The sequence below is a fragment of the Notothenia rossii genome (genome assembly GCF_949606895.1).
Source record: "Notothenia rossii genome assembly, chromosome: 7".
NCBI classification, from domain to species: Eukaryota; Metazoa; Chordata; class Actinopteri; order Perciformes; family Nototheniidae; genus Notothenia; species Notothenia rossii.
In genome coordinates this window covers 52,794,842-52,820,921 of record NC_136905.1, presented here as the reverse complement: position 1 = coordinate 52,820,921, position 26,080 = coordinate 52,794,842, and the positions used below count along the sequence as shown (strand labels likewise).

At 41.6% G+C, this 26,080-nt stretch overlaps 2 protein-coding genes across 3 annotated transcripts in view; both read right to left on the bottom strand.

Moving 5' to 3' along the window:
• Positions 1-1,215: 1,215 nt before the first annotated feature.
• On the bottom strand, positions 1,216-15,943 carry LOC307047037 (general transcription factor II-I repeat domain-containing protein 2A-like). Its single transcript, XM_079693747.1, has 2 exons — positions 8,822-15,943; positions 1,216-8,703 (listed from the first exon to the last, which is right to left on the bottom strand). Exon 1 carries the CDS (start codon positions 10,034-10,036, stop codon positions 8,840-8,842), a length of 1,197 nt encoding a protein of 398 aa, XP_079549873.1. The 5' UTR covers positions 10,037-15,943; the 3' UTR covers positions 1,216-8,703; positions 8,822-8,839.
• Positions 15,944-16,051: 108 nt separating this feature from the next.
• LOC307047039 (glucosamine-6-phosphate deaminase 2) overlaps positions 16,052-26,080 on the bottom strand; it is a 17,559-nt gene continuing 7,530 nt past the window's right edge. For both annotated transcript variants that reach the window (XM_079693751.1, XM_079693750.1), the window contains exons 6-7: positions 24,242-24,416; positions 16,052-17,078 (exon numbers count right to left, since the gene is read on the bottom strand). In XM_079693751.1, the coding sequence (XP_079549877.1) occupies positions 17,020-17,078; positions 24,242-24,416 (234 nt within the window). In that variant the 3' untranslated portion in view covers positions 16,052-17,019. The remainder of the gene's footprint in view (positions 17,079-24,241; positions 24,417-26,080) is intronic.

The window sequence follows — 26,080 nt, the reverse complement described above, 5'->3', positions numbered from 1 at the left end:
TGAGTACGATGATGCATGAATATCATACCCTGCTTAACATAGCCATGTGAGCATGAAACCAAATATATGAGTGCAATATGAGCAGCATGAAATAATATTTGCTTAGGTAAATACTGAGACATGACCCATGATATAGGCAGGGCTCAACGCTAACTTTTAAAAGTGGTTGCCAGGCTGGCAACCGGGCATCCGCTTTTGGTTGCCAAAACTGAAAATACGGTTGCCCTTTTTTTAGATACCTTATATTTTAAATAATTAAGATGCTATACAGTTAAACATCAACTTAATAATGAACATGTGACACAAGAATGTTCAAATGCTTTACAATAAGTAATTAACGCACTTATTTGAACCTAAGTGGTAGTAAATTGTCCCCCTCAATTGCTGGTATACAAAATACCAGTAGTGCTGCTGTTGTCCTGTTCTTCATAGATCCCTCACAAATAAATTGAGCAAGTCACCAGTTTCTTGATCATCCGTTGTCTCCCTTTCAAATGTGGGTTGTCTTGACCTTGTGCTGACCCCCACCATAGACCCATTGGCCCTTCAGCATTGAAGTCTTGGATTGGCCAGACTAATACATTTCTAATGTTAAATAAATGAAGACCATTCACAGTTAAACATTTGATATTAATTATTGATGCTGTAAATTACCTTTAATATGTCTAACTATATTTAAAATGTGTTACCTTTTTATAGAGTGATTATAATTTAATGTAACCATTTTCTATGGTAAAGTTTCGTTTTGCACTTTTATTTTGGTAGTAATCAGATCGGGACTCTTATTTTGAAGGAACTTTTACCGGAAGTGAATGGAAAACATTCCTCTTTGTTTTTCGTTCGGGTTTTACCTTACGCTCCATCAGTTGAATCACTTTGAACATTCATTGGAGAAGTTGAGGTGTTGACTGAACTTTTTATCACACAGTCGAGCAACTTATTTTTGCTTCGCCATTTTGTTGTAAAACAAACACACGGCGCACCGCGCACGCGAGTAAACGTGCATCGCTTTCTGGCTCCGTAATCACGCCAATGCACGTGCAATTTAGGTATCAGGTTCCGACTGGTCACAACAATTAAATATCACTCTTAAAACGAATATGAACATTTATCTATTTTGGGGTGCACGTTTTGCTGTCCTTATTTCTTATGTTAAAAACTGGTTGCCACTGATGGCAACCAAAGTCCAAGAAGTGGTTGACATTTTCCAAATGGTTGCCAATGGCAACCTGGCAACCGTTACTGTCGAGCCCTGATATAGGACTAGCTTAATTAGCAGTTTAATTACGCCACGGTGAGACGTAGATGCTGATGTGCTGGTTGGGTGATTAGACTGTCTTCTATCATCTTACATGAGCTTCTCTTTCTCCCTGAAAGAAACCCCCCAAAACCACGGATGGGCAGCATCCGTGGCTGTGTTGAAGCTTGAAACTGCGGTACTTACTGAGCATTGTGACGGGTAGTAGTTACTCGAACTGCATAACTCCATGCTGTAACGCGTTACACCCGTTACGTATTGCGCCGAGGCTTCGGAGCGTGTGTCGAGTAATCCCCGAATCTTTTTGTGAAGCATGTATCGAGGCTTGTATCGTTTTGGGCCAGTGACGTCATCGATGACAAACGAACCTCGCTGCCTGTCGATACCACGTGACTGCTTCGGGAAGCGATTTGGATCATTTGAACCGTTGAGCCACAACGCTCATAATACCCATGGATGTATAACAAGAACCATATTACCCCTCCTGTACCCGGGTCCGCCGGTGACACGATGGAATTAAAAGAGCTCGGACCCTCACTTATATAGAGGTGGGAAAATGTCATAAGTATAAATAGATACAAGCATAAATAAATGTAGGAATAAAACATGAATAAATAAATGAATAAATGCAGATTAGATATATCCAGTGTTTTTGGGTAGATTCAGCGTGTGGGCTGTGGCTCAGCTGGAAGCAGCCGACCCACGACCGCAGGGTTTGCTTGTAGAAGCTACAGCTAAATGAGATAATGCAGTTAATAAATGTATTCCTGATATGGTTTAGCCTTCTCAGGCTACAACATGGTTAAGTTTATGAATAATATTAAGGAATACGAATCCCTCTTTGCAATGTTTACCAGCCTCCTATAGGCTTTTCAATCACAATCGTTCAACTGGAATGAAAACAATAAGGTTAACATGAAAATAGGATTTTATGTTCGTTGTTTAGAGTTATTCTAAGGCTTTACTCATTGGGAACTCGGTACGAGATAGAGCACGACTGTTGAGATTTCCAATTTGCCTGTTTTACACGCTTTGACCAACAGGGGGTTTATGTTCAAATGAAGCCCATGATGAAGCCTCATGAGATGAACCCTTTGCGAACCAATTGGCTGGAAAGCTTTAAAGCTTCATAAGGCTTCATCTCGCCATCACTACCTGCTTGCCACCTAAGACGCACTTAGTGACCAGTACTGCTACTGAGCCGGGAGGAGAAGTAGCTTCGATGAGATGTAGCTTGAGCCCTGCCTGCCTGCAAGAGGGGTTGTGGTTGAAGCCGGAAGTGGGTGAAGCTTCGCAAGCGATGAGGGCCCGTTCCGCGTGGAGGCCGGAAGCGCCGCATTGAGCGGCCCTGATGCCAGTGATGCCCTCTCGAGAGACTGAAGGCGTGTGTCAATTGTTTGCCTGAAGTAGCCCATTTCCATTAAGCCGGAAGAACTTCCGTGGAGCCCAGTATCCTTGTCTTTTTCTTCCGCGTCCGGGTTTGCGGGGTGGCCGGCTAGAACCGCTAGCCAACTGGGGAACGCCGCCTGTAGCTTAATCCGCAAGACTGCGGAGCTGATGAATATATACCCGGAGCTGGGACGAAGCCCTGCTGCTGCTTGCACGTTGACACCTTGAAGACAGCTGATGGAAAAGGGGAGAGCATATATAGAGGGATTAACAGGTGCGATGATTAGGCTTGTGAATGGAGGGAAGTGATAGGTTAGCTGAGGAGTGGCGCTCCCTATCCTTTAGTGAAGGGAGCGAGTATTGCCATGACGCGCAATACGAATTGATAGGTCTTCCTGCCTGAACTTGCGCTGAGCTTCATTTCTAATGTTAATGTTAACTTTACTTCAACCCATAGGTGATTATTTAAATTAACTCAAAATGTCACATAATGATGGATTAGTGTTTCATTTTTCCCACTAATTTGTTTTATGATTAGGCCAAAGGTAAATATTGATGACCTTGTGTCCCTTTTGTTCCATTTTGTCTATGGCGTTGGACGGCTTCACTAAGAGTCACCCAGTTTTGCCCTGCTACAGTCCGGCTGAGTGCAGTCACAGAGATGCTATGGCTGCTTTACATGACATTAATGGTCTGGTCCGAGAATGGACACCATTTCCTGCTCCCAGAGAGAATGACACTCCTCAAACTGAACATTACAGCCGTTGATACTGTCTCACGTGGGTCTGCTCCCCCCCCCCCGAGCCATGAACTGAAAGCATGACCTCTGCTTTGAACACTTGGAAGCCTCCCTGTCACACCAGCACCAACCCTTGGGTCAGTCAGATGAGACTAACGGCTTCACTTAGGGCATTTGGTTCAGATACATGACTCTCGTTACCACAGAGTGGGTTGTTTTTTTAAGGCTATTCATACTGCTATGCAGAGGATGCCTGTAGGTTTGCAAGCTGTTAAAAGCCCCTACTATTTTAGAATAGGTCTAATGTCAGGGGCCTCTTACTGTCTAATTCTGCATGTATTCACATTATATGGACGATGTTTCCACCTGGTAAAACTAGAGGCTGCACGAAACTCAGGCTACAATACGAACATTCTGTTCTGCTCTAACGATTCAATTTATAGATTCTACGTCAAAACTAAGAATTAGCTTTTATTGTTTCCAATGATAACGTCACCTTAAGTGGAGGATTGCAAACCTGTTTTTGAATGTAAGGTTTTGAATTTGTTTGACATTCCTCAGTAATGACACCCTCAGACACCCACTGTCATTTATGATATGCCTTCAGTAGTGACTCAGATGTTAAGGGGGATGAAGCTTTTCCTCCCAACTCAGATATGCTATGGTATGGTAAGGTATACATTTCCTGCTTAATATATGTTTCTCACAATTGTTTTTTGTAAACTGCACACAGGTGATACTGGCTGTTCTCGATTAATAGATTATAACCTACACCATGCTTAAATGGACTCCTAAATTATTAATTAATATGTGCCATATGTAAGAAAAGGGAGGGGAGGGTCAATTATATTGAGTAATTGATTTCATATTGGAACATTTATTTCTCAAACCTATGTTTTATGGAAGAGGAAATGTATTCCTAAACTAATCTTTTATCAAACGGTAAACGGTGAATTAATTCAACATTTAGAATCATTGAGAAGGGGTTACGTCCACAGGGACTAGCTCACCTTTAACTTAAAATAACATTTCTCTGCTATGGACTGATGAGTATAGGATTCTTGCATGTTAAATGACTAACACAAACCTTACATTTATGCATGTGCATGTGTCAGGAAGGCTCCCAAAGCAATCTGAGGGGCCCATCCTATTTTTGTAATTAAATGATAATGTGCTAATCCATTACTTTGAGTTGTCTGCACTCAGGAAAACATCCCTATCAAGTGTTAACCTAATAACTAGGACAGCTCTGAAGGCCAAGGGTCAGAGAGAGAGGGTCACACTCTCCGGCTGCAGAGGGCACCCCCAGCCACGGGCAAGGAAGCACAAGGTCGTTCGAGATGAGAGGATTCTACTCTTCAACTTTCTGAGGAGATGGGATGCTTCTTCATCTTTCTGCTGAGAGAGTATGCTTCTTCATCTTTCTGCTCGGTGGGCTCAAGCAGACAACCCTGCAGGACGAGCGAGGGCTTCAGAGGCTTCTATAATACAAGGTTCCATATTTCTTGGAGGAGTTTGATGTCTTCCTAATCTCTCCCATCACGGGGGGACGACACCTAGATGCGCCACTTGGAATACGCAGTTGCACTGCTCTCAAGCAGATAGCAGAAGGAATGCAGGCAGTCCCAGCAGCTTCTACTGAAGCCAGTCCCTAACTCTGGGGACTTCCAGCTGGGGATTTTGGGCGGCAGTATACGCCGTGAAGTTGTTTGCGGCCTGCCAGTAAATCCAAAGCAGAAGAAGAAGAAGTGACGTCAGCGGCTTCATTTGCCTAATCCACCCCCAGGAACTAATTTCCGGTGTGAACGCGATCTGTACTTAGTTCATGAGAACTAAAGAGTTCTCAGGAACCTTTGTGGGAAAAGTACTTGGTGTGAACGCGCCTATTGGCCTATTACATTTTCCACTTACTTCCTAAACGCAGGACAGCTTTTAAGGTTTATTACCTGCTCACTGCCAGGCCGTCCTCGAGTTCTCAACTTGAAACGCTGTCATTTACCCTCTGATCAATTTAGATCTGTCTGGTCCTAACAATTACCTGCAAATCTCAAAGATCTCCTTTTTATACAAAAACCTTCAAATAGTAGTTTTCTCTCAACTCAATTTTCTTTTTGGACAATTTCAGTATCCTGGATACATTAGTCAGGTTTTAGGATGTACCATAGCACCAAGTAAGCTCTTCTTAGGGTTACAGTTGATTTTTTTTGCCATATTTAGATTCAGGAAATCAGACTTTTTGTTATTTTCCTCTTCCTGTACTTCCTGAGTATCAATTCAGATATACTTCTATTAGTACTCTGCATGTGGTAAATTATGAAACCTTGTAGCGTCGCCCCAAATTGAACATGGCTGCTGTACCCTCACAGGCAGTGACCATAGCCACTGTTAGCTAGCTAGCTAACTATTGTTTGCAGTACCAAATATTACAGACTGCTTAATTAACCCTAAAGTAACAAGTAGCACATTGTAAAGTTGTAAATGTGTTTTTTTTTACAATAAGCCATGTTTTGCTTGTCAAAGTAAATGTTTAACACATCAGTTTTAATTACTGTTATGTCGAAACAAATGTATCCAGGTCTGAAAATATGTATCATACATGTTGGTTATTTTGCAAGGTGTAAAACCATGTGAATCATTTAGCTAAAGATTAGCAAAAAGTGTCTGTGGGGCAAAGTGAGCCACATGCTCGGGGGTAACTTCAGCCAGTGGTTCAATGTAGACCCCCATAAGGCACTGGGGTTAAGTTAAGTCTCTGTAGTATAATATGCTATTTCAGTGTAGTTTTACATAACTGATTTGTTTTAATGTTTTAAACATTGTTGAAAAGCCATCATGCCGAGAAAGTCCAAGAGAAAGACGGAGGAGATGGAGAGAGAGCCACTGATAGCGAGGCTGGATCAGATCAGTGGCAAAAGACAGAAATACTGACAGCCACAGGTCAACCCTGGGTAGAGACATAAAAAGGAAGGAGGAAAGGAAGTGAAAACAGTATGGGTACAGAGGAACAGCAGAGGAAAGAGGGTCTTAACACAGGAGACAGATAATATCATACCCCACTCTCCCCTATGTGAAGTACACAAGTACACGTCACCTTTATTCTTATTGTATACCTGTATTATTCCGTTTTTAAATTGTACAATGCTTTCTTTTAATGATTTAAAAAAAAAAGGATTCAGACACATTCTTGACCAATGCAAATCTGCACTATACTTTTGTGTTATTTTTTTATTTTTGTATTCTATGCCTCTAGTAATTTACTTATCTCTTATCTTTGCTTGTGTTTCTTTTATGGAAAATGTCTGTGTTTTTAAAAAGCTCTTTGTAAAGCATGTTGGTCGACGACTGTTGTATTCGTATATGTGCTCTATAAAAGCCTTGACATATTCCAAACCCCTGCACCTTAGTCTTCAAATGAAAAGGTTAAAAGGCTTTTGAATGCAAGATGCTGTTCCATTTGTACAGAGTATGTTAGTTTTTGCATCACACAGGGATTCCACAGACCCGGCTGTATGCAACCGCTGCCCTGCCAGTTGCCATGGTAACAGCGCCCACACAAGGAGAATTCCAATCCCCCATCTAAAGAAAATCCTAATCACCTCCAATCACCGACAGGATGTGAGTGACAGACTCGGGGATAGGTTAGGAGTGTGTGCTGCTGATGGCTTTCTGTTTATGATCACATTTATATTATCCTGCTACATTGCTTTAAAGTGCCTGTGACACGAGTTTCCCCCATCATCCAAACCCATCAATTTGAAAACCGTTACTGAACTGATTTTGGATATTTGTACTTTGATAACCATTAATCTGTCCTTCAAAGTTGACCATATTCTGGATCCTCTCGGGGATTCTTCAAATCCCGCCAAATTATGTGTGACGTCATTGCGGGCACAGCGCTCCAGGTGCACCGTTCAGGATCCCAGCATCTGCATGTAAACGCACGATGGGGCACACAGCAGCAAGCTCAGACAGCGATGACAGTTTAATTTTGAACGTGTCTGAGAGCTCATATGAGGCTGAAGGATCGGTTTATGTTCTATCTGTTAGAAGTTTAGGAATTAGGTGCGTCAATATGGGCGATCATACGGTCATGTAGCCAGTGGTGGACTGGGACTAAAAATCATCCTGGGACTCTCGACCGGCCCACTTCGGTACCACTAGTAAGTTGTCAATGGGGGGAGTGGGGGATGTGCTAGTGACTTATCCGACCGGCCCACTTCGGTACCGGCCCATCGGGATTCGTCCCGATGGCCAGTCCGCCACTGCACCCAGCCCAGCCCACGTAAACTGTCAACGGGGGGAGCCTCGCTGCGGGGAAACGGTGGACCTAGTGTCCCGATCGGAGTGGGAATAATAATAATAATAATAATCATAATCCGTGCATTTTATCCATTAATTTCCCCAACATTGTGTTAAAAAAAACACACGTTTAATCCATGTTGGTGTACTACAACTACAAAAAGCATCGTTTTTTTTTTTATCAGAAAATGCAGACCGGCTCAAACAAACGATTTTTAATCATCATCCTCACGATCATTTAATGCAGGGGTCCCCAAACTTTTTCCAGTGAGGGCCACATAACTTTTCCCTTCTCTGATGGGGGGCCGGGTCAGTTTGTAACAGAAAAAGTGTGACGATCGCAGTGGTGCCTAAATGTAAGAATTTATTGTTTTCCAAAAAGCCACACATAAGCAAATATGAATAACCCTTTCTGAGATCAAATAACCCCCTCTGTGTTCTTCACAGAAAAATTTAACTCAGGAAATATATAATAACACTATTTATGAAATCAATAAAAATCAAATAACCCTCTCTGGGTTCTTCACAGAAAAAAAGTCAGGAAATATGTAATAACAGTATTATGAAATCAATAATACCCAAATAACCCTCTCTGGGTTCTTCACAGAAAAAGAGTCAGGAAATATGTAATAACAGTATTATGAAATCAATAATACCCAAATAACCCTCTCTGGGTTCTTCACAGAAAAAGAGTCAGGAAATATGTAATAACAGTATTATGAATACCCAAATAACCCTCTCTGGGTTCTTCACAGAAAAAAAGTCAGGAAATATGTAATAACAGTATTATGAATACCCAAATAACCCTCTCTGGGTTCTTCACAGAAACAATGCTTCTATTGTGCTGTGCACAATCTTGGTAAAAGTTCAGCTTCAGTTGTCACAGCAAAATCTCTTAAATGACTCATATGAGCAGTCTCTCAAAGTTCTTGTGTTCTTTCCTTATAGTCCAGTTGTGTAAGTTCCAGTATTATGACCTAGTAGACACCAGTGTTTGCTCTCTCTCATCAACTTCCCCCTGAAAAACACAAAGCAAGCAGGCTGAGAAACCAAACTAAGTGATACAGCACCTACACAGCACAATACATTTCAATACAAGTATGGTTGTGGAGATGGATTTTTTATAGTGAGCTTACCTATGTACTGTATGTTCATCAGTGTGAACTGTGGGCCTGCATCTGGCTGGTGAGAAGTTCAATGTCAGGTTCCATTCTAGTCACAGCCAGTCTCAAACACTGATGCAGATGTTCATCTGTCAATCTTGATCTCCTCTGAGTTTTCAGGTGTTTCATGCGTGAAAAGGTTTGCTCGCAGATATACGTGCTGCCAAAAACTGTGGACATCTTCATTGCGTGTTTTTTTATGTTAGGGTACGTGTCTTGAGGGAGGGCGGCATAGAAGTCAATGAGACTGGTGGGCTTGATTGAGTCTTTCAGAACATCACAGCTCTGTAACTCGGCCAGCTCAAACTGATAAGAAGGCTGGGCTTCATCGATGTCGGCAACAAAGGGGTTCTGGAAAAGACGGATTTCTTTTGCATGAACATGTAGTTCACGGAATCGCACACCGAACTCCGCCTTCAGCATTTCTAGTGCTTCCACACACTTTTCAGCTGGGAACGGGACCGCTGGTTTCTCTGCAGAAAGCTTTTGGGTAGCAGGGAGATGGGTGAAGTTGTGCTTTTTCACTTGCTCCAAAAGCAGCGCTTGTTTCACCTCAAATGCTTTTATGTGGGAATACATGTCGCAAATGAGTTTCCCCTGGCCTTGTAGCTGCAAGTTAAGGCCGTTCAGCAGTTCTGTCACGTCTGTAAAAAATGCGAGGTGCCATTTCCATTCTGGGTCGATCAGCTCTGGGACCGTTTTGCCTTTTGAATGAAGAAATGCGTTAATTTCAGGTAGCAGCTCGTAAAAACGCCTCAAAACTCTGCCGCGGCTCAGCCATCGGATCTCTGTGTAGTATAATACATCTCCGTGCACAGACTCCAGGTCAGACAGGAATTGTTGGAACTGCCTGTGTTTAAGTCCATTTGCTCTGATGAAGTTTATGCATGATACCACCACCTTCATGACAGAATCCCACTTCAACACTTTGCAGCACAGTGCTTGCTGGTGAATTAGGCAGTGCACTTGTAGCGGGGCGGTGAGACCCCGCTCTTCCATCTCCCGGTTCATGCGTCCTATCAGACCCCGAGTCGCGCCCACCATACTCGGAGCCCCGTCAGTCGTGATGCTGGCAAGCTTTGCCCAGTCCAGATCCAACTCTTCGATGGTTTGACATACTTTGCCGAAAATATCCTCCCCCGTCGTAGTGCCTTTCAGACTTTGGAGGGCTGCCAGCTCCTCGCACATGTCAAAATGTGCGCTAACTCCACGAATAAAAATAAGAAGCTGCGCTGTGTCTTGCACGTCCGTGCTCTCATCAAGTGCTAATGAAAAAAAGTCAAATTATTTTGTCTTCTGCTGCAGCTGGGCATATACATTACCCCCAATTTCTTCAACGCGTCTGGTGATTGTACTCGAAGACAGACTCACGGCATTAAAAACATCTTTCTTCTCGGGACACACCTCCTCCACGACAATATTCAGACATTTCTTGACAAACTCTCCCTCAGTGAAAGGTTTACCGCAGCTTGCTATCAGTTGAGCAACACGGAGGCTGGCACGAACAGATGAATGGTTCAGCTGAGTTTGGCGTACAAATGTAGTCTGCTGAGCTAACAGTCCACTTTTTAGCTTTGCTAGTTTGTCTGCTCGCATTTGGCCTCGCAAGCTATCATACTTGTCTTTGTGATGGGATTCATAATGTCGGCGCAGATTGTATTCTTTGAATACCGCCACGGCCTCTTGACAGATGAGACAAACAGCCTTTTCTTTGCATTGAACAAAAAAATAATCGTGTGTCCACTGCAGGTTAAATACCCTGCATTCTGAATCAATTTTTCTCTTACCTAACCTTTTTGCCATTATTCCGTTCTGGGGGGGGGGGGTAGGTTCACGTTTTATGATTAGGGCAAAGACAGCGAGGTCGTTAGCAACATTTTTTTAGCGTCATAATTCAATTCAAATGAGCTTTATTGACATGAGGAAACATTTCAGGGATTCAGTCGGGGAGGCTCACTTCACCCAGTTCTATGCGTGCATTGGTCTCGATCGCGTGGCCCGACTGAAAAAATAATAATGCGGGGGGGGGGGGGGGGGGGAGGTAATGCGTCTCTGATATTGGAAATTGTTCAAGGGGCCGGGTCAAATGTGGAGGCGGGCCGTATCCGGCCCGCGGGCCGTAGTTTGGGGACCACTGATTTAATGTATCATATGTTCGCCGAATTGACATGAAAGCACTAATAAATGTAGTTTCATCCACTTGAGTTTACAACTACAAAAATAATCGATTGGTTTTATCCGACGGGAGGAAATTCAGCAGCTCTCACTACCGATTTGTAATCCTAATTTAATCATCATCTTCACCACGATCAATTATGTTTATGTTCGCCGAATTGACATGAAAGCACTGACAAATATGAATATACTGTAGTCAACTTCATTAAAACGTTATTAACGTGCCTAAACTCAGTAATTCACCATTTCTACGTATGACAACACACTTTGTCCGTGTTTGGCTCTCTCGCAGCACAGTGAAGCATTCCCGCATTGACGTCACTTCCGGCTTCCTCCAAAACTTAAAAATGAGTCAAAGGAATTTCCCCGCGATGTTCGAAATTATTGATATATATCGGAACGGTATCGCACCTTCTTTTTTAAGATGACGGTTCTAGTACTAGTAGCCCAATATTTCATTGCACAACAGTTGTTGGGAGGCTGTCACAGGCTCTTTAACACAACCAAAGTGAATGGACTGTATTTAGTGGACGGCTTTAATATAGCACTTTTCCAGTCTTTACGACCCCTCAAAGCACTTTTACTTAATACAAGCCAGCATTCACCCATTTACAAACATTCATAGAGGCAGAGGCTGCCACCTCACACACTGTTGGCCATCAGTAGTATTATGCCACATGCAAAAGGTGTTCAAGTTATTGTCATATGCACGATAATAACAGTATAGCAGTTTGGCAGTGGCAGGATCAGTAATGCGGCTCCCTCCGACAAAGCTGTGTATAAAAATAAGTCAAAAACATAAACGCAATCAACAGGAGTAGGCCTATAGGCTAACGTCAGACTATAAACAAACTACAGCACAGACTGCACGTCACCAGCGCGAAGCTAAAGGTGGCTAATGTTTGGCTTGATTAAGTTTAGTAGTCTCAGTTAGTCACTTTTTAGCAACCGCTGTTATTATGAAACGTAAAAGCTTCAGACACTCACCAGTGAGGTGTTTACTGACATATTTTATGTCAAAGAAGAAAACGTGAAACTCTTAATGAGCTTTCTGTATGTCACTGCAGTATGCTGTTATAGAATCTTATATATTTGAAAGCATTTTCTAGACTCCCTGTGTGTGTATTCAGTAAATGATCATAGTGTGTGTTTTCAGCAGCATTATTCAACTGGATGAGCAGTCTCCTCCTGCTTCAGTGATCAGAGAGGATGCTGACAGTATATGACATGCCAATAAAACTAATCGGATCCCTCTGCATCCACTGATCAATTTCTCCGGCAGCCAGACCTCTGAGACCCCCCTGCACATGCTCAGTAAATATTCACTTCTCCAGGAGCAGTCAAGTGAGCAGTCCTGTTTACTAAGGCGTGTTCCTTGCCTGCTTCAAGAATATTTCTGTGACTGTTTTATAGCCATAACATTACCATATTATAAACATGTAGGTCTAAATAAACTATGAACATTTGTAATTAGCAATGTCAAAAGACAACGTTTTAGCGAAGTATTCTCAAACATGGGACACCTTTTTTGGGTGTATTGTTATAAAAAGAACAGGGGGTAGGCATTTTTGTATTATTGTTATAATTTTGTTATTTTTATAATTTGGATTATTTAACCAGGTTTCCAGGTTTATAGAGTGTTGCGTTAATTATTTTTAAACAGAACATTTAGTCAGCATTTTAGTACTTCCTGTTGGTTGTGAACTGAGTTTTTGTTTGGATGCCTAAAATAAGCTGAACAGATTGTCACATCTTTTTCTAAGACATAAAAATACATCAGAAAATTCTCCACAGGTGAACTTCTAAATCTTTGACATGTCTTAAAAAACACTGGTTGCTAAAGAGCTTATAAATAAGACTACTAAACGTCAATACGCCGAACATTAGCAGCCTCTAGAGCTTAGCGGTGACATAAAGTCATGCGACCGTGAAGTAGTTTGTTTTTAGCCATTTATAGATACATATTGATCCTAATATTAAGACCAGGTCAGTCAACAGACCTAACTCATTAAGACATTTCTCTATGGCTCATTACTAAATATTAGACTTATAGGGTTTGACGTTATCACTTTGTTGTGTGTTAGCAAATTGTATTGGGTTTTCCAAATGAAAGTGTCCTAGCAAACCATTAACATGTTCATATTTAATATTCTGAGCTAATATTACCTTTTTGTTTTTGAACGATGAATTCACAATTAAAGATATTCAAAAGATTATTACTACAAGACTTATTGCCAAGAACTTGACTTATTACTGTAGTTCAAATTCAATGTCCTTTTTGAATGAATTATTTTAACACATTCCCAAGCCATTTCTCTCTTATTAGCTTTTTATTATTAAGCTTTAATGTGTACTCAATAAAGTGCTTAAGTATTGCCATTTACAAGTGACAGCACAATGAATGCAATCTTTTTGCCATCTTGTGTTCCTTTTACTTCTAATCTGCAAAACATTTTCTTCCAACAAGGCAGTATGTAATAAAGGTCCTCTGATAGGGGATTAAATACAGCTCCGAGCCCTGGGTATGATGTGGATTATGTGCTGCCGCATCCTGTGTGTCAGTTCACCTCAGACCTGCTTCCTGCTACATCACACAGCCTGTAAATAGAACATGTTCCCGTGTGATGTGTGTGGAGCGGCCTCAGTGGAGCTGCAGGTGAGCCGCCTCATGCTGAGCAGGACATTACATTATCAGTGAGTGTGACCCCTGATGGGGAACAAATGTGCTGCTGGAGGTAAATTACCTTTGGCAAGCATGAAAACCTCAATGCTGAGGGGCCAGAAATGTAAAGATGTTTAGTTGAGTGATTTTTATCTGGTAAATTGTCTAGTCATGCCCAACCCTAGCTCTATGTGGTTACCCGTGTCACCTCCACTAGAAAGAATAAAGCTAGAACTGAGTGAAGTGTTAAGTGGGGCCATGTCATTGGTTTAGGGTTAGGGTTATGGTTAACTGTGATGGTTTCCTCCTTCCTCTCAAGTGTACCATGTTTGGCACCTCTAGCCTCTTCCATAGCTGTCATTGACACCCATTATAGCGAAAAAGGGATGATCATCATAAAGCTCCAGAAGAGTACGTGGTACAGTCACCATATTTGGTGTGCATGATTGTCTTATCACACTACTTAAGTGCACCTAGGTGGCGTTTCTAGCTCTAACTGCCATTGACCCTCCATTGTAAAATGTGAAATAATTCTAAGTGTCACGATTTTTGAAAACAGAAGGCAATAGCAACTCTCTGTTGACCATGGTTGATAGATTATTGGACCCTCCATTCCAAAGTTATGAACACACACACACACACACACACACACACACACACACACACACACACACACACACACACACACACAAACCCCACTTATGTGTAGTATATCTCTTTTAACATTTAATATTATTATTACTATTATTATAACTTCTGCTAACTCACTACCTAAGACTGTCGAAATAAAACTGCAATATATATATACATTTAACAATATATTAAAGGTGGGGTAGGTAATTCAGGAGAAACCAGCTAGAGTGCGCTAGAATTTGAAAATACACAACCGGAAAAAATCTGCCACTTCCTTACAGAGCCCCTCCTCCAACACACACAAACGCGCACATGACCAATGAGGGCACGAGATAAGTTTGTGCACAGAAGGCTGACAGGCAGGTGGGCCATCCAGTTATTTTAGCCGGGCCGGCTCAGATGATTGGTCGTGCTTTTTACAGTACTACGGCTTCCACAGATGACATTTTTTAAGCACTTCAGATATTCATTGCTATCGGGATGTTAAGAGCATTCCATGGAATATAACAAAAAGTGTATCTCGAGCCGGTTACTCAAACTTACCTACCCCACCTTTAAGGTTATTACTAGCTGTAACTACAGGACTAGGTTATATGTTTACTTTCTTTGATATTGCTGCTACTTGGATGTGTACTATTTGATTTTCAATAATTATTTTTTATTGACGGTTGCCCCTTTATTTATATTTGACCTTTAATGTGCACTATCCACTTTGCTGTAACAATATATTATGTCCCTGCTGGTGGAGCAATACAGGTTTTCAAACAGGTTTACCCCATTAATACCTATAAATTATGTTGATGATATGAGTGTTTGACTAACAAGAAGAACATCAGTTTTCCTCCTGGTCCACTATCTGTATGTGCATGCTGAACATTCATGTGGTGTTCATACCTATTCCTGGCTCTACAAATAAAGATTGAGTAAATTGGATCGAGTTTTGGTTCTGTGTATTTTCCTTCAGATTACCACCATTATGTTTGCTTTACCATAAATGAAAAAAGCAAAAAGCAAGCGTGAGAAGAAAATGAAACTCGGAGCTGCTGTCTCCCTGCTGCCAAGCCTCACTGCATCATAATACAGTAATTACTCAGTATTTATACATGTCATATTTAATCAGCAACATGAATTTTAGAAGGGCAGAAATGCTAACGCAGCACAGCTTCCTGTGTCAGACTGAAGCTGATTCAGGCAGGCAGCTCAGTGTGACGTGTTTCAAACTGCTGCACTCAGAATACTCAGGACACTGTACATGTAACACTTTTGGATTTAATTACTTTGTTTTGTAACGAGTGATTACCAATTTCCTTTACATGCATAACTTCATAGACTTCATTGGTGGTGTTTTATACTACGGCACCATCTGGTGGCTGTAACTGCACGGCAAGTGAAAACCTCAGGGTTGAAACGGGTGTATACCAAACAGAGGGTCAGCGGTTCGATTCCCAGCCCCTGCAGTCGTTATAGGGAAGTGTCATTGGGCAAGAAACGTAACCCTAAATTGCTCCTGTAGGGGGTTTGGGCTGTTTGAGGGCTTGGCATTGTATCAATAATTAGTGATTTATTTTTCTGGTATAATTCAAAAGGCATGTAACATGCTGAAAAGTTGAACGCTGGGGAATCAAACCATCACACTGCATCTCATCAGTACAGCTTCCATTGGTTTGGACTCTTAGGAGTTACTGCCCCACTGTGGAGAGAATGCTTCACTGTTAGAATGAAAGTGGACATCATTTTCCACTTAAACTTTATTTAAACTCAAAGTACAAAGCAAGACACTCAATGTTTTGTCTTTACAAAATAAAGTGTTAAAAACTATAGAGATTGTGCACAAACACAAAGAAGAAGAAGCCTGATGAACAGACGGAGTGACACCAAGAACAGAGAGTAAACACTAAAGATAGAAACGTATCTCCCCTTCACACTTAAATCAAAGTCTGCAGGATACTGACTGCACGGGCAGTGTTAAAAAAATGCAATCCAGACGCCGTTGAAGGAGCTGTAAGTCATTTGAAAGTCAGCTGGGGGGAAAAAAGCACTGTAAAACGATATATTGTACTTCTCCAAAACGACAGTACACTGCTTCAGTGGAGCTGCTCAACCTATGTGCAAAAAGAAAAAAGAATCCTCATGTTTGTGTTCTTCTGTAACACTCAAGCGTGGTGGGCTCTAGAGAAAGGAGAGCACACTTCACATCCCTTGGATCCAGACATTCAAAATCTCTGTTTGACCAGAGACTAAGGTCACTTTGTAAGTTAGTAAGTGCCATAATTGCTGATTAGATATTACCGATATTCACAGAGTATTTGTTTCCTCTGTCCAATCATGGATTGGGTGTGTAACAAAGAAAGTAAATAAAAGTCTATATTAAATAATAATACAAAATAACCCTTTTCCTGGAGAACAGAGATAGTGTGGGTTCATTTCAAACATTTAACAAAATGAAGGTTATCTGTCATTATTTTAAAGTTCTCATACTGAGCAAAGTTGAAGACCACCAGCAGGGTGCTATCCCTTTAAATGGAACGTTCTGAACTAAGAATGTCTCCTTACATCATGTAGCTGTCATTAACTCTAAGACATCTTCCAGGAGCAGCTCAGGTCTGAGCGTGTGCAAACAGGATGACACTGAGACACTGCTCAACACCTCCTCAGGAACTGAACAGCAGCAGAGGAACAAGCTGATTCCACCGTCTGTCTTTCACTGGTCCTTTATGCTGAGCACTGGGTCCACCAGCTTATTATGGACATGCATCAAACCTTAAATAAAAAGAATAAAATCATATTACAAACACAAATAAATACCTGCAGACAATGACTGCAATCTCTGTAATATTGAGCAACAACAAATCTTCCTATAGACAGGACCACAGCGTGGAGTGACACAATTAGTCAAATATTGCCTCTATAGATCTGCACATATCAGTTATAATGAACTCCTGTCCATTTCTAACTTGAGAACCGCACATCCTGCTGCTCTTAAATGTTCAAATAGATTAAATAAATTGCATCTAGGTCTGACACTGTCCCATAATAAAAGGATAGGTAACATTGTAGCAGGAAAGGGAGAAAGTAAACACCCCAACAGATTCCCTGAGAAAAAGGGGAGTGGCTAATCAAGCACTCCTGAGAGAAGCTGGAGGAAACCAATCAAGAGAATGATTGGCACCTGTGTGCTGTTAAAAGGAGGACAGCATGTCATTCGAAGGAGGGAGAAAGAAGCAAGAGGAAGTCGGAATCGAACAAGGAGAAAGGTGGATTCTTAAGGACTTCATCAGCTGAATCAGGCAATTTTTTGGGAGTTTTTGCCACTGAACCCAGGAGCTGTTGGGGAAACATTCAACTTTCCCCTTCCAAGTTAACCCTGCAATCCAGTGAGCTATTCTGGCCTGTCACCCTCAGATAAGTGGTTCTCACTACACCAATATAATTTCTCCTCCTCTAACACTCTACATCCACACACACACACACACACACACACACAGGAAAAACTGAACTTTACAACTTTACTTTCACACATCCTTATCCCCTGAAAAACACTCCTAGACTGAGTGACAAAGGACAAAAAAGACTTCTCCCCTCCCCCACACTCACAGTCAATCCCCATGGTTTATTGATGTTTTGTGAGTTAACTTCAGTTATTTGTTTGTGTATGTTTTGGAGTTAAGTTTATCTGGTAAATGGTCTGTGACATGAGTTTGTTTGTTTGTTTGATGTACTGATTTATTATTTGGAGTTAAAAAAAATACAGACATTTTATGTTGAAAGTGAATTGATTGATGATTATTTTTCCTTTGTAAAATGTAGTAGCTAGGTCACTGGGCTATCCCTCGGTTTCTGTGTCTAGAAAGACATTTATTTAATTTATTCGTTCAGGGATAAGACCTACGCTACAACATATCACTTTCATTTTTGGTCAAATCAAAGTGAAATGGAATGTATTGATTGTATTATTTCTGTGAATATATGTATGTAAATACCAGAGGTGGGAGTAAGTCCTAGTGAGCAAGTCTCGACCTACAAGTATCAAGCAAGTCCCAAGTCACTGTGGTGAGAGTCAGGCAAGTCAAGTCATTGCTCAGGTCAAGCAAGTCAATTCAAGTCATAGGAAATTCTGATGAATAAGCCCAGTTTCCGCATTAAATCAGTTAGACAGTGGTTATGAAAATGGATTCAACCCACACTATGGTTTTCATACATACACAGTTAATCCTTTGAAATCTAATTTAGACCGATGACAATCATATTAGATTCATATTAACCCTAGAACTGTAGACAATATAGCTAGGACTCAAAAAGTCTGTTCAAAAAGGCAGAATTCCAGGTCAGAAAATCATATATGGCATTTGCCATTACACATATTTAATTTAAATGTCTGTTAACACTCGAACCGCCAACAGCGTCAGCACCTACATAGATATCATTTTCAAATCATTTAATTTGTTCCTCTTCATAATTTCCTTATAAACTAAGCAGGATGATTTAAAACTCACTTAATTGGGTTAACTTAGAAATTGCTTCAGTTTATCATCATAACAGATCAAAAAGTTCAGATTCACTTTACAATAAATCAAGGAATGATGCACTTCTACAAACAAACAACGTAATAAACATTTAAACAAACTACTAAAAATAGATGAACTACATCTCTCTCTCACTCTCACTCTCACTCTCACTCTCACTCTCACTCTCTCAATTCAATTCAAAGGGGCTTTATTGGCATGAAAGTTAAATTAAACAATGTTGCCAAAGCATCACAATACAAAATAATTAACAACATTAACAGACATTTCAAATGTTTACATATTATTGATGATATATATATATACAGTGATACAATTACATTTCAACACGTGTGTGTGTGTGTGTGAGTCTCATTCACTGTCCCTCAGGTTGTGGCATGTGTATACATATTGGGCAGCAAGGTGTGCCTTGTCTCCTTCTCCTAGGAGTACTCTCAGTCTTGAGAGGTCATCAACCTCCTTGAAACCTGGGATTACAGAGTTCAACTTGTTCCAATAAATGCTCCTTACTTCGTTGAATGTTTGGCACTTCAGGAGGAAGTGCATCTCTGTCTCAGTCTCACCTGTCGTACAGTGACCACATGTTCTGTTCTCTTTTGGTTGCCAGGATCTTTTGAGTCTTCCTGTTTCGATTGCCAGTTTGTGGTCACTGAGCCTGTACTTGGTTAGGATCTGTCTCTGCTTTCTATCTCTGACAGTAGAGAGATACTCTGCCAGCTCATACTCTCTGTTTAGAGCCAGGTAACATTCTAATCTACTTTGGCTTTTAGTTTCTTCTTCCCAATGTTGTAAATAGTTGTCTTTACATTGTGTTATAATGCGTTTGACTGTGATTGGTGTTTGGAGAGCAGTGTTGTTGAGAGACTGGTCAAAGTGGCTCTGAGAGGGGGCAGTTAGCCTCAGCACCAGCTGACATAGGGGACTCTTCTCTGGGGTTAGCTCTTGGCTTTGGAGGGCTTTGGAGTGGAGGGTGTCTCGGGGGCTGGATCTAAGGTGGTTAAAGAATGTCAGTGCTCTCTTTTGAGTGTTAATGATCAGTGGGTATCTGCCTAATTCTGCTCTACATGCATTTGTTGGTGTTTTTCTCTGAACACGTAAAATGTATCTGCAGAATTCTGCATGGAAAGACTCTGTTGGATGTTTGTCCCAGCGGGTATAGCTCTGGTGACTGAGTGGACCCCATACTTCACTACCGTACAGCGCAATGGGCTGGATCACACTATCAAAGATTTTGAGCCAGATTTTAATTGGAATTTGGACATTATAAAATGTTCTCTTAATTGCATTAAGAGCTCTTCTGGCTTTTTCTTTGAGTGCATTCACTGCCATGTTGAAACTTCCTGATGCTGTTATGGTTAAACCGAGGTAGGTGTAACTCATACTATGTTCGATGATATGATTATTTATGGTAAACTGGTATTTGTTCTCCTGACATCTGGGGCGTTTTTGGAAAACCATGACATTAGTTTTCTTCATATTGACTGCCAGGGCCCAGTTCTTACAGTACTGGTCTACTATGTCCAGCTGTTGTTGTAGTCCTTGTTCAGTAGGAGACAGCAGAACAAGGTCATCAGCATAAAGCAGACACTTCACCTCTCTATCTAGGAGGGAGAGGCCAGGAGCAGCACAGTGATCCAACTGAACAGCAAGTTCATTTATATATATATTAAATAAAGTGGGACTTAAATTGCAACCCTGACGAACACCTCTTCTCTGGGTGAAGAATTCAGTTTGTTTGTCTCCAATTTTAACAGCACACTTATTCCCTAAATACATTGATTTAACCAGATCGTACATTTTGCCCCCTATACCACAATGTAGAAGTCTATAATAGAGCCCTTCGTGCCAAATAGAGTCGAAAGCTTTTTTGAAATCAATGAAACAAGTGAATATCTTACCATGTTTTGTTTGGTGTACATGTTTGTTAACTAAAGTGTGAAGGGTATATACATGGTCGGTGGTGCGGTGTTTTGGAAGGAAGCCAATTTGATTTTGACTCAAGATGGATTGTCGGTTAAGGAAATCTTGTATTCTTTTATTTAGAATACTACAGAATAATTTCCCCAGACAGCTGCTGACACAGATGCCACGGTAGTTATTAGGGTCTGATTTGTCTCCACTCTTATGAATGGGGGAAATGAGCCCTTTGCACCAGATGTCAGGAAAACATCCTGACTGCAATATGATATTGAACAGCTTTAATACTGTACCCTGCATCTCTGGGGTGCTGCATCTGAGCATTTCGTTTTTAATGTTGTCTGGGCCACAAGCTTTCCTTGGCCGGAGAGATTGTGTCTGTGTGGTCAACTCTTCCCAAGTCATTGGGAAATCAAGGGGGTTTTGGTTGTCTTTAATAGTTTCTTCTAATGTTTGGAGTTTCTCTTTTGTAATACATTGATCTGAATTCATTAGATTTATTGGTATGTCTTTGTACAAACTTTCAAAATGTTCTCTCCAGATGTCACCGTTTTGGATGGGTAATGCTTGCGGTTGTTTTGTGTTGAAGTTGCTCCACAGATCCCAGAATTGATTTTGATCAATGGCTTTCTCAATATCCTCAAGTTTCATGTGGGTATAATTTTGTTTTTTGTTCCTTATTGTACATTTATATTTGTTTAAAAGGTCATTGTATCTAATGCGTAAGGCTGGGTTGTTTGGTTGCCGATGTTTTTCATTTGCTATTTTTCTCAGGTCTTTTCTGATGGTCTTGCATTCCTGGTCAAACCATTTGTCAGCGTTTTGCCTTTTAACAGGCTTCCGCTTTTGTTTTACAAGGTCAGCTTTAATAGCTGCCTTGTGAAATATCATATTGATATAATCAATGGCCATGTTTACACCATCTTTGGTAGGAACATATTGATTTTGGTCAAATAGTGACATGTCATTCATCAGATCAGGTGAGTTCAAGGCCATGGTGAATTTGTCTCCACTGTCTGGGGCCCATCTGTAAGTAGGATTTAATGTATACAGCTTACTGGGTCCCCTTGTTGTGTCACTCATTGGACCTGAGACTTTAAAGAACACATTGATTTGGTTGTGGTCTGAAAAGGGGGATTGCTGTCTGACAGTGAATGCACTGATAGTGGAGGGGTCCATGTCAGTGATTGCATAGTCTACTACACTAGACCCTAGAGCTGAGGAGTATGTGAATCTCCCTAAAGAGTCCCCTCTGAACCTCCCGTTCACTATGTACAGGCCTAAGGCCCGACAGAGATGCACTATCTCTTTGCCATTCTGATTGATTTCAGAGTCAAGGCTGTTCCGATGGCTGACGGTTGGTGTGGTAAACAGGGGGGGCTCACCAAATACATGGTGGCTGCCCTGTGGGTCTATGACATCAGGTTCAATTCCTGTTCGTCCGTTCAGATCTCCAGTTAGAAGCACATTTCCCTGGGCCTGAAAGTAGGCTATTTCTGAATGGAGAGTTTCAAAAATGTCTTCTTCAAAATAAGGAGAATCTACTGGGGGTATATAAATAGCACACATGTATAGATTCCTGTCAGTTATGCCCAGGGCTTGATCTAACCTTAGCCAAATGTGTGATTTACCTTGTTTTACTACTGAGATCTGATGGCAAAGATCTCCTTTATACCACACCAAGATCCCCCCCGATGTTCTGCCCTTGCGTATGTTTTTTGATTTTATAGAGGGCACCATTACTTCATTATAACCTGGAGGACAGTGAGTGAGCAGATCATTTTTACACCATGTTTCTGTTAATATAATTATATCAACATCTTTGATAGATTCTAAGAACTCTGGATTCTCACTCTTAACCTCAAAGGTTGAGGAGTGGAGTCCCTGAATATTCCAACAGCTTATATGAAAAGAACGCATCTTTTAAAAAATACAAAACAATCAAAATGAACCTGTATAGTGAGACAAATATATAAAAAAAAAAAAAAAAAAAAAAAAAACAACAAATAAAACAACTATTTTCACTAATATTGCTATTGTACTGATTACTACCATAACATATAAATGTAATGTCTTAGCTGGACAGAAGTCGGGTGCACAGGGTGTGCAGCATCATCCTGATGTCTCCCAGTTCAGAGGTAGCAGGGGGAGGGAGGGTGGCAGCAGGCTGGGCTACAACTGCAGCATAGCTCCGCTGCTGTAGGCGGGGAGGGAGACAAGGAGCAGCTGTTGCTGCATATCTCTGCTGCTGATGTTGTGCAGGTGTTGAGCTGGGTGAAAACAGCCTCCTCTGGGTGTGTTGGGGGCGTGGGGAGTGGGAGGTCCAGGCTGAGCTGTTGTGTCTCCTCACAGCAGGGGTGGTGATCCTGGGGTGGTGATGGGGAGGAAGCGGTGTGGGAGGGTCTATAAGGCCTCTAGAGGAGGGGGTGGGAGGACTGCGTCCCAGGTCTCTCTCTCTCTCTCTCTCTCTCTCTCTCTCTCGACAGCCCGTCAGTATCAGGGTTAGTCAAAATGAATCCCTTGGAGGTTCTAGTGTTCATTTACCCCGTTTTGTCTTCTCTTTGCTTAATCGATTTGAAACCAAGTCTAACGTAACTTAAAGTTAGCTAACACAACACAGTCACGTAGACTACCTTTCTCTGTTTGTTTTTTTTGTAGTGACGAATGAAGTTTGATGTTGCGGTGGTCGTGTCACTGATCTTTATGCTGCAGACCCTGCATACTGCTGTTCTCTTCTTATTAGCGTCATCGACAAAATAATCCTTGAATCCAAACTTAACTATTTTTGGAGTAAAGCTAGCCGCTGCCATGTTAACTGACACTCCTGCCGTCTAGTGGGTTGCCAGGTTTGCGCGCATGGCGTTATAATCACGTTTTTTGAGAAAACTAAACGTAATATCCCACGACAAACAAACTCAAATATTTAATTTTAAACAGTCAAGTCATTTCAAGTCATCTGTCTCAAGCTTAAGTCAAGTCTCAAGTCATGAATACCAAGGTCAAGTCAAGTCTTTTATCAATGTTAGTCAAGCAAGTCTCAAGTCAAAAAATATGCGACTCGAGTCAGACTCGAGTCAAGTCATGTGACTCGAGTCTGACTCGAGTCAAGTCATGTGACTCGAGTCCCCACCTCTGGTAAATACCCAGACTAATCACTTGTCACCTAAAAGTTTGCACCTTGCATACATTACTAAAAATGTATGCCATGTGCAAACTTAGTCTGATTTTAGAGTGAGTTAGGGCAAATAGCCGTACAATGTGTTGGAGCACTAACCAATAGGCAGTCTATCTGACTGAAGTAAAACAGTTGAATCAAATAGTGCTGAAGTAAATCCTCCCTCCATAGATGTTGCTCTATGACTGTGATACACCCTTAGTTTTACAATATACTGGTGTCTCTAACCCTTGGCACAGCAAGATTTTATGAACGACCTCTTTTCTTCACAGAGTAGGGTTAGGGTTAGTGAGATGAGTTGTTGGTACCTTTGAAGTACTTCACGGTTTTCACTCGCAGCTCCAGGGTGGCGTCCTCGTCACAGACGAAGTTGGTGCGGGGGTGCTGCTGGAACGCTGACACGGTCCACATGTGATTCACCCCCTCCTCTATGGCTTTGTACAGAGCGAAGGCTTTGTGTGCTCCTGTGATCAGAATCATCACCTGAGCAGAGCGGGGGGGGGGGCAACAACTACATCACTACATTTATCTGACAGCTTTAGTTACTTTACAGATTCAGATTATTGGCTAACAAACCAACCAATTAAAAAAAGAGTGACATAATTGTAGGTCAAAATATCTAGCAGTACATTAAGTAATACAAATCAGCTTCACCTTTACCAGCTGTGACTCATTAAAGGTCACCTAATTTGCCCCCCCCCCCCGTATCACCTGAATCTCCTCCTAGAGCCCCATTAGGCACTTTCACACCGGGTTACTTTTCCCCGTACTTTTCCCTTTTAGTTCTGTTAGTACCTGGTATTTTGCGTTCACACCAAAAAGAGAACTTAGTTTGTGACAACTTTTCCCCCCTTTTCAGTCCCTGCTAGAGGTACTTTCCTGGGGAGAAAAAAGTTCCAATTTCGATTGGCTGGGCGGATTGCAAACCACGCCCCGTAAAACTCTGAAAAGTTTTGTGAAGCCGCCATTTTATTTGCTGGCATTAGCATTAGCCCCGCGCACCAACGCAGAGAGACTAAGTTATGGCAACACAAAAGAAAACATGGGAGCGGTGGAGATGAGGAGGTGTCGTCGTTCTGGCGATTTACTCGGAAGGCTTCAGTAGAAGCCAGTCCCCAACTCCGGGGACTTCGGGCGGCAGTATACGCCGTGAAGTTGTATGCGGCCTGCCAGTCAAACCAAAGCAGAAGAAGAAGAAGTGACGTCAGCGGCTTCATTTGGGTAATCTTCCCTCAGGGACTTATTCCGGTGTGAACGCGATCTGCTCTTAGTTCAATGGGGGAACTAAGTGCTGGCACTAAGTGCTGGGAACTAAGCACGGCAAAGTATTGGTGTGAAAGCGGCTATTGTGTTCTTTTCAACCAAATATCTCTCAGAGGGGTGTGGGGAGTGGCTCCTTATTTTCATCTAAAGTAACAGACAGAGGGGTGTTTCTCAATCTCGAGGAAGGCTGCTCCAGAGCCACTATTTCAAGCATACTATGCCGCCGAAGTACTGTTCCAATCTCCAGCATACTTGGAAATCTACTGCTGACACATTTATGATTGAATAGAAAGATAATTGTAATATGATAATTATAACAACATTTAATTAATCTACCCAATAATGTATCTCAAATTATATTCGAGTGATAAAATGGGCAACTATCTCAATGAGTTATTTTACTTTTGGTACGTTAGAGGTGTGTGTATATTAGGGGTGTAACGGTATACGTACCCGTACCGAAGAGTACCGAACAAATATAACGTTAAACGTAAAAAATTGAGAACGTGAACAACTTCTTGGAAGTAATTTCAGGTCCTGCGTCGCAGCGTTCAGAGTAATTTGCTCACATTGGGTTCAACGCGTCATAGAGCGAGCAAGTCATTTCATTGGACGAGAGGCATACTATGAGAGCTGGTCAGAGGGATGCGTTCAAATTTAGTCAGTAATTTGAGGAACTGACGAAATGGCGAACGCAGATAAAATTGAGCTCGCAAATCCTCCAGCATCATTGAAGTCTCCGGTTTGGGAACATTTTGGTTTCGCAGTTACGTACAAGGATGACGAACAAAGACGGGTGGACCGAACCAAAGCTGTTTGTCGGCATTGTTCAACTAAAATTGGTTACGCGGCTGGCAATACATCAAACTTGCACACTCACTTGA

Bases quoted from the DNA above. Each gene is read 5' to 3' on its own strand.
- LOC307047037 (XM_079693747.1), bottom strand. From the start codon at position 10,036: ATGTGCGAGGAGCTGGCAGCCCTCCAAAGTCTGAAAGGCACTACGACG.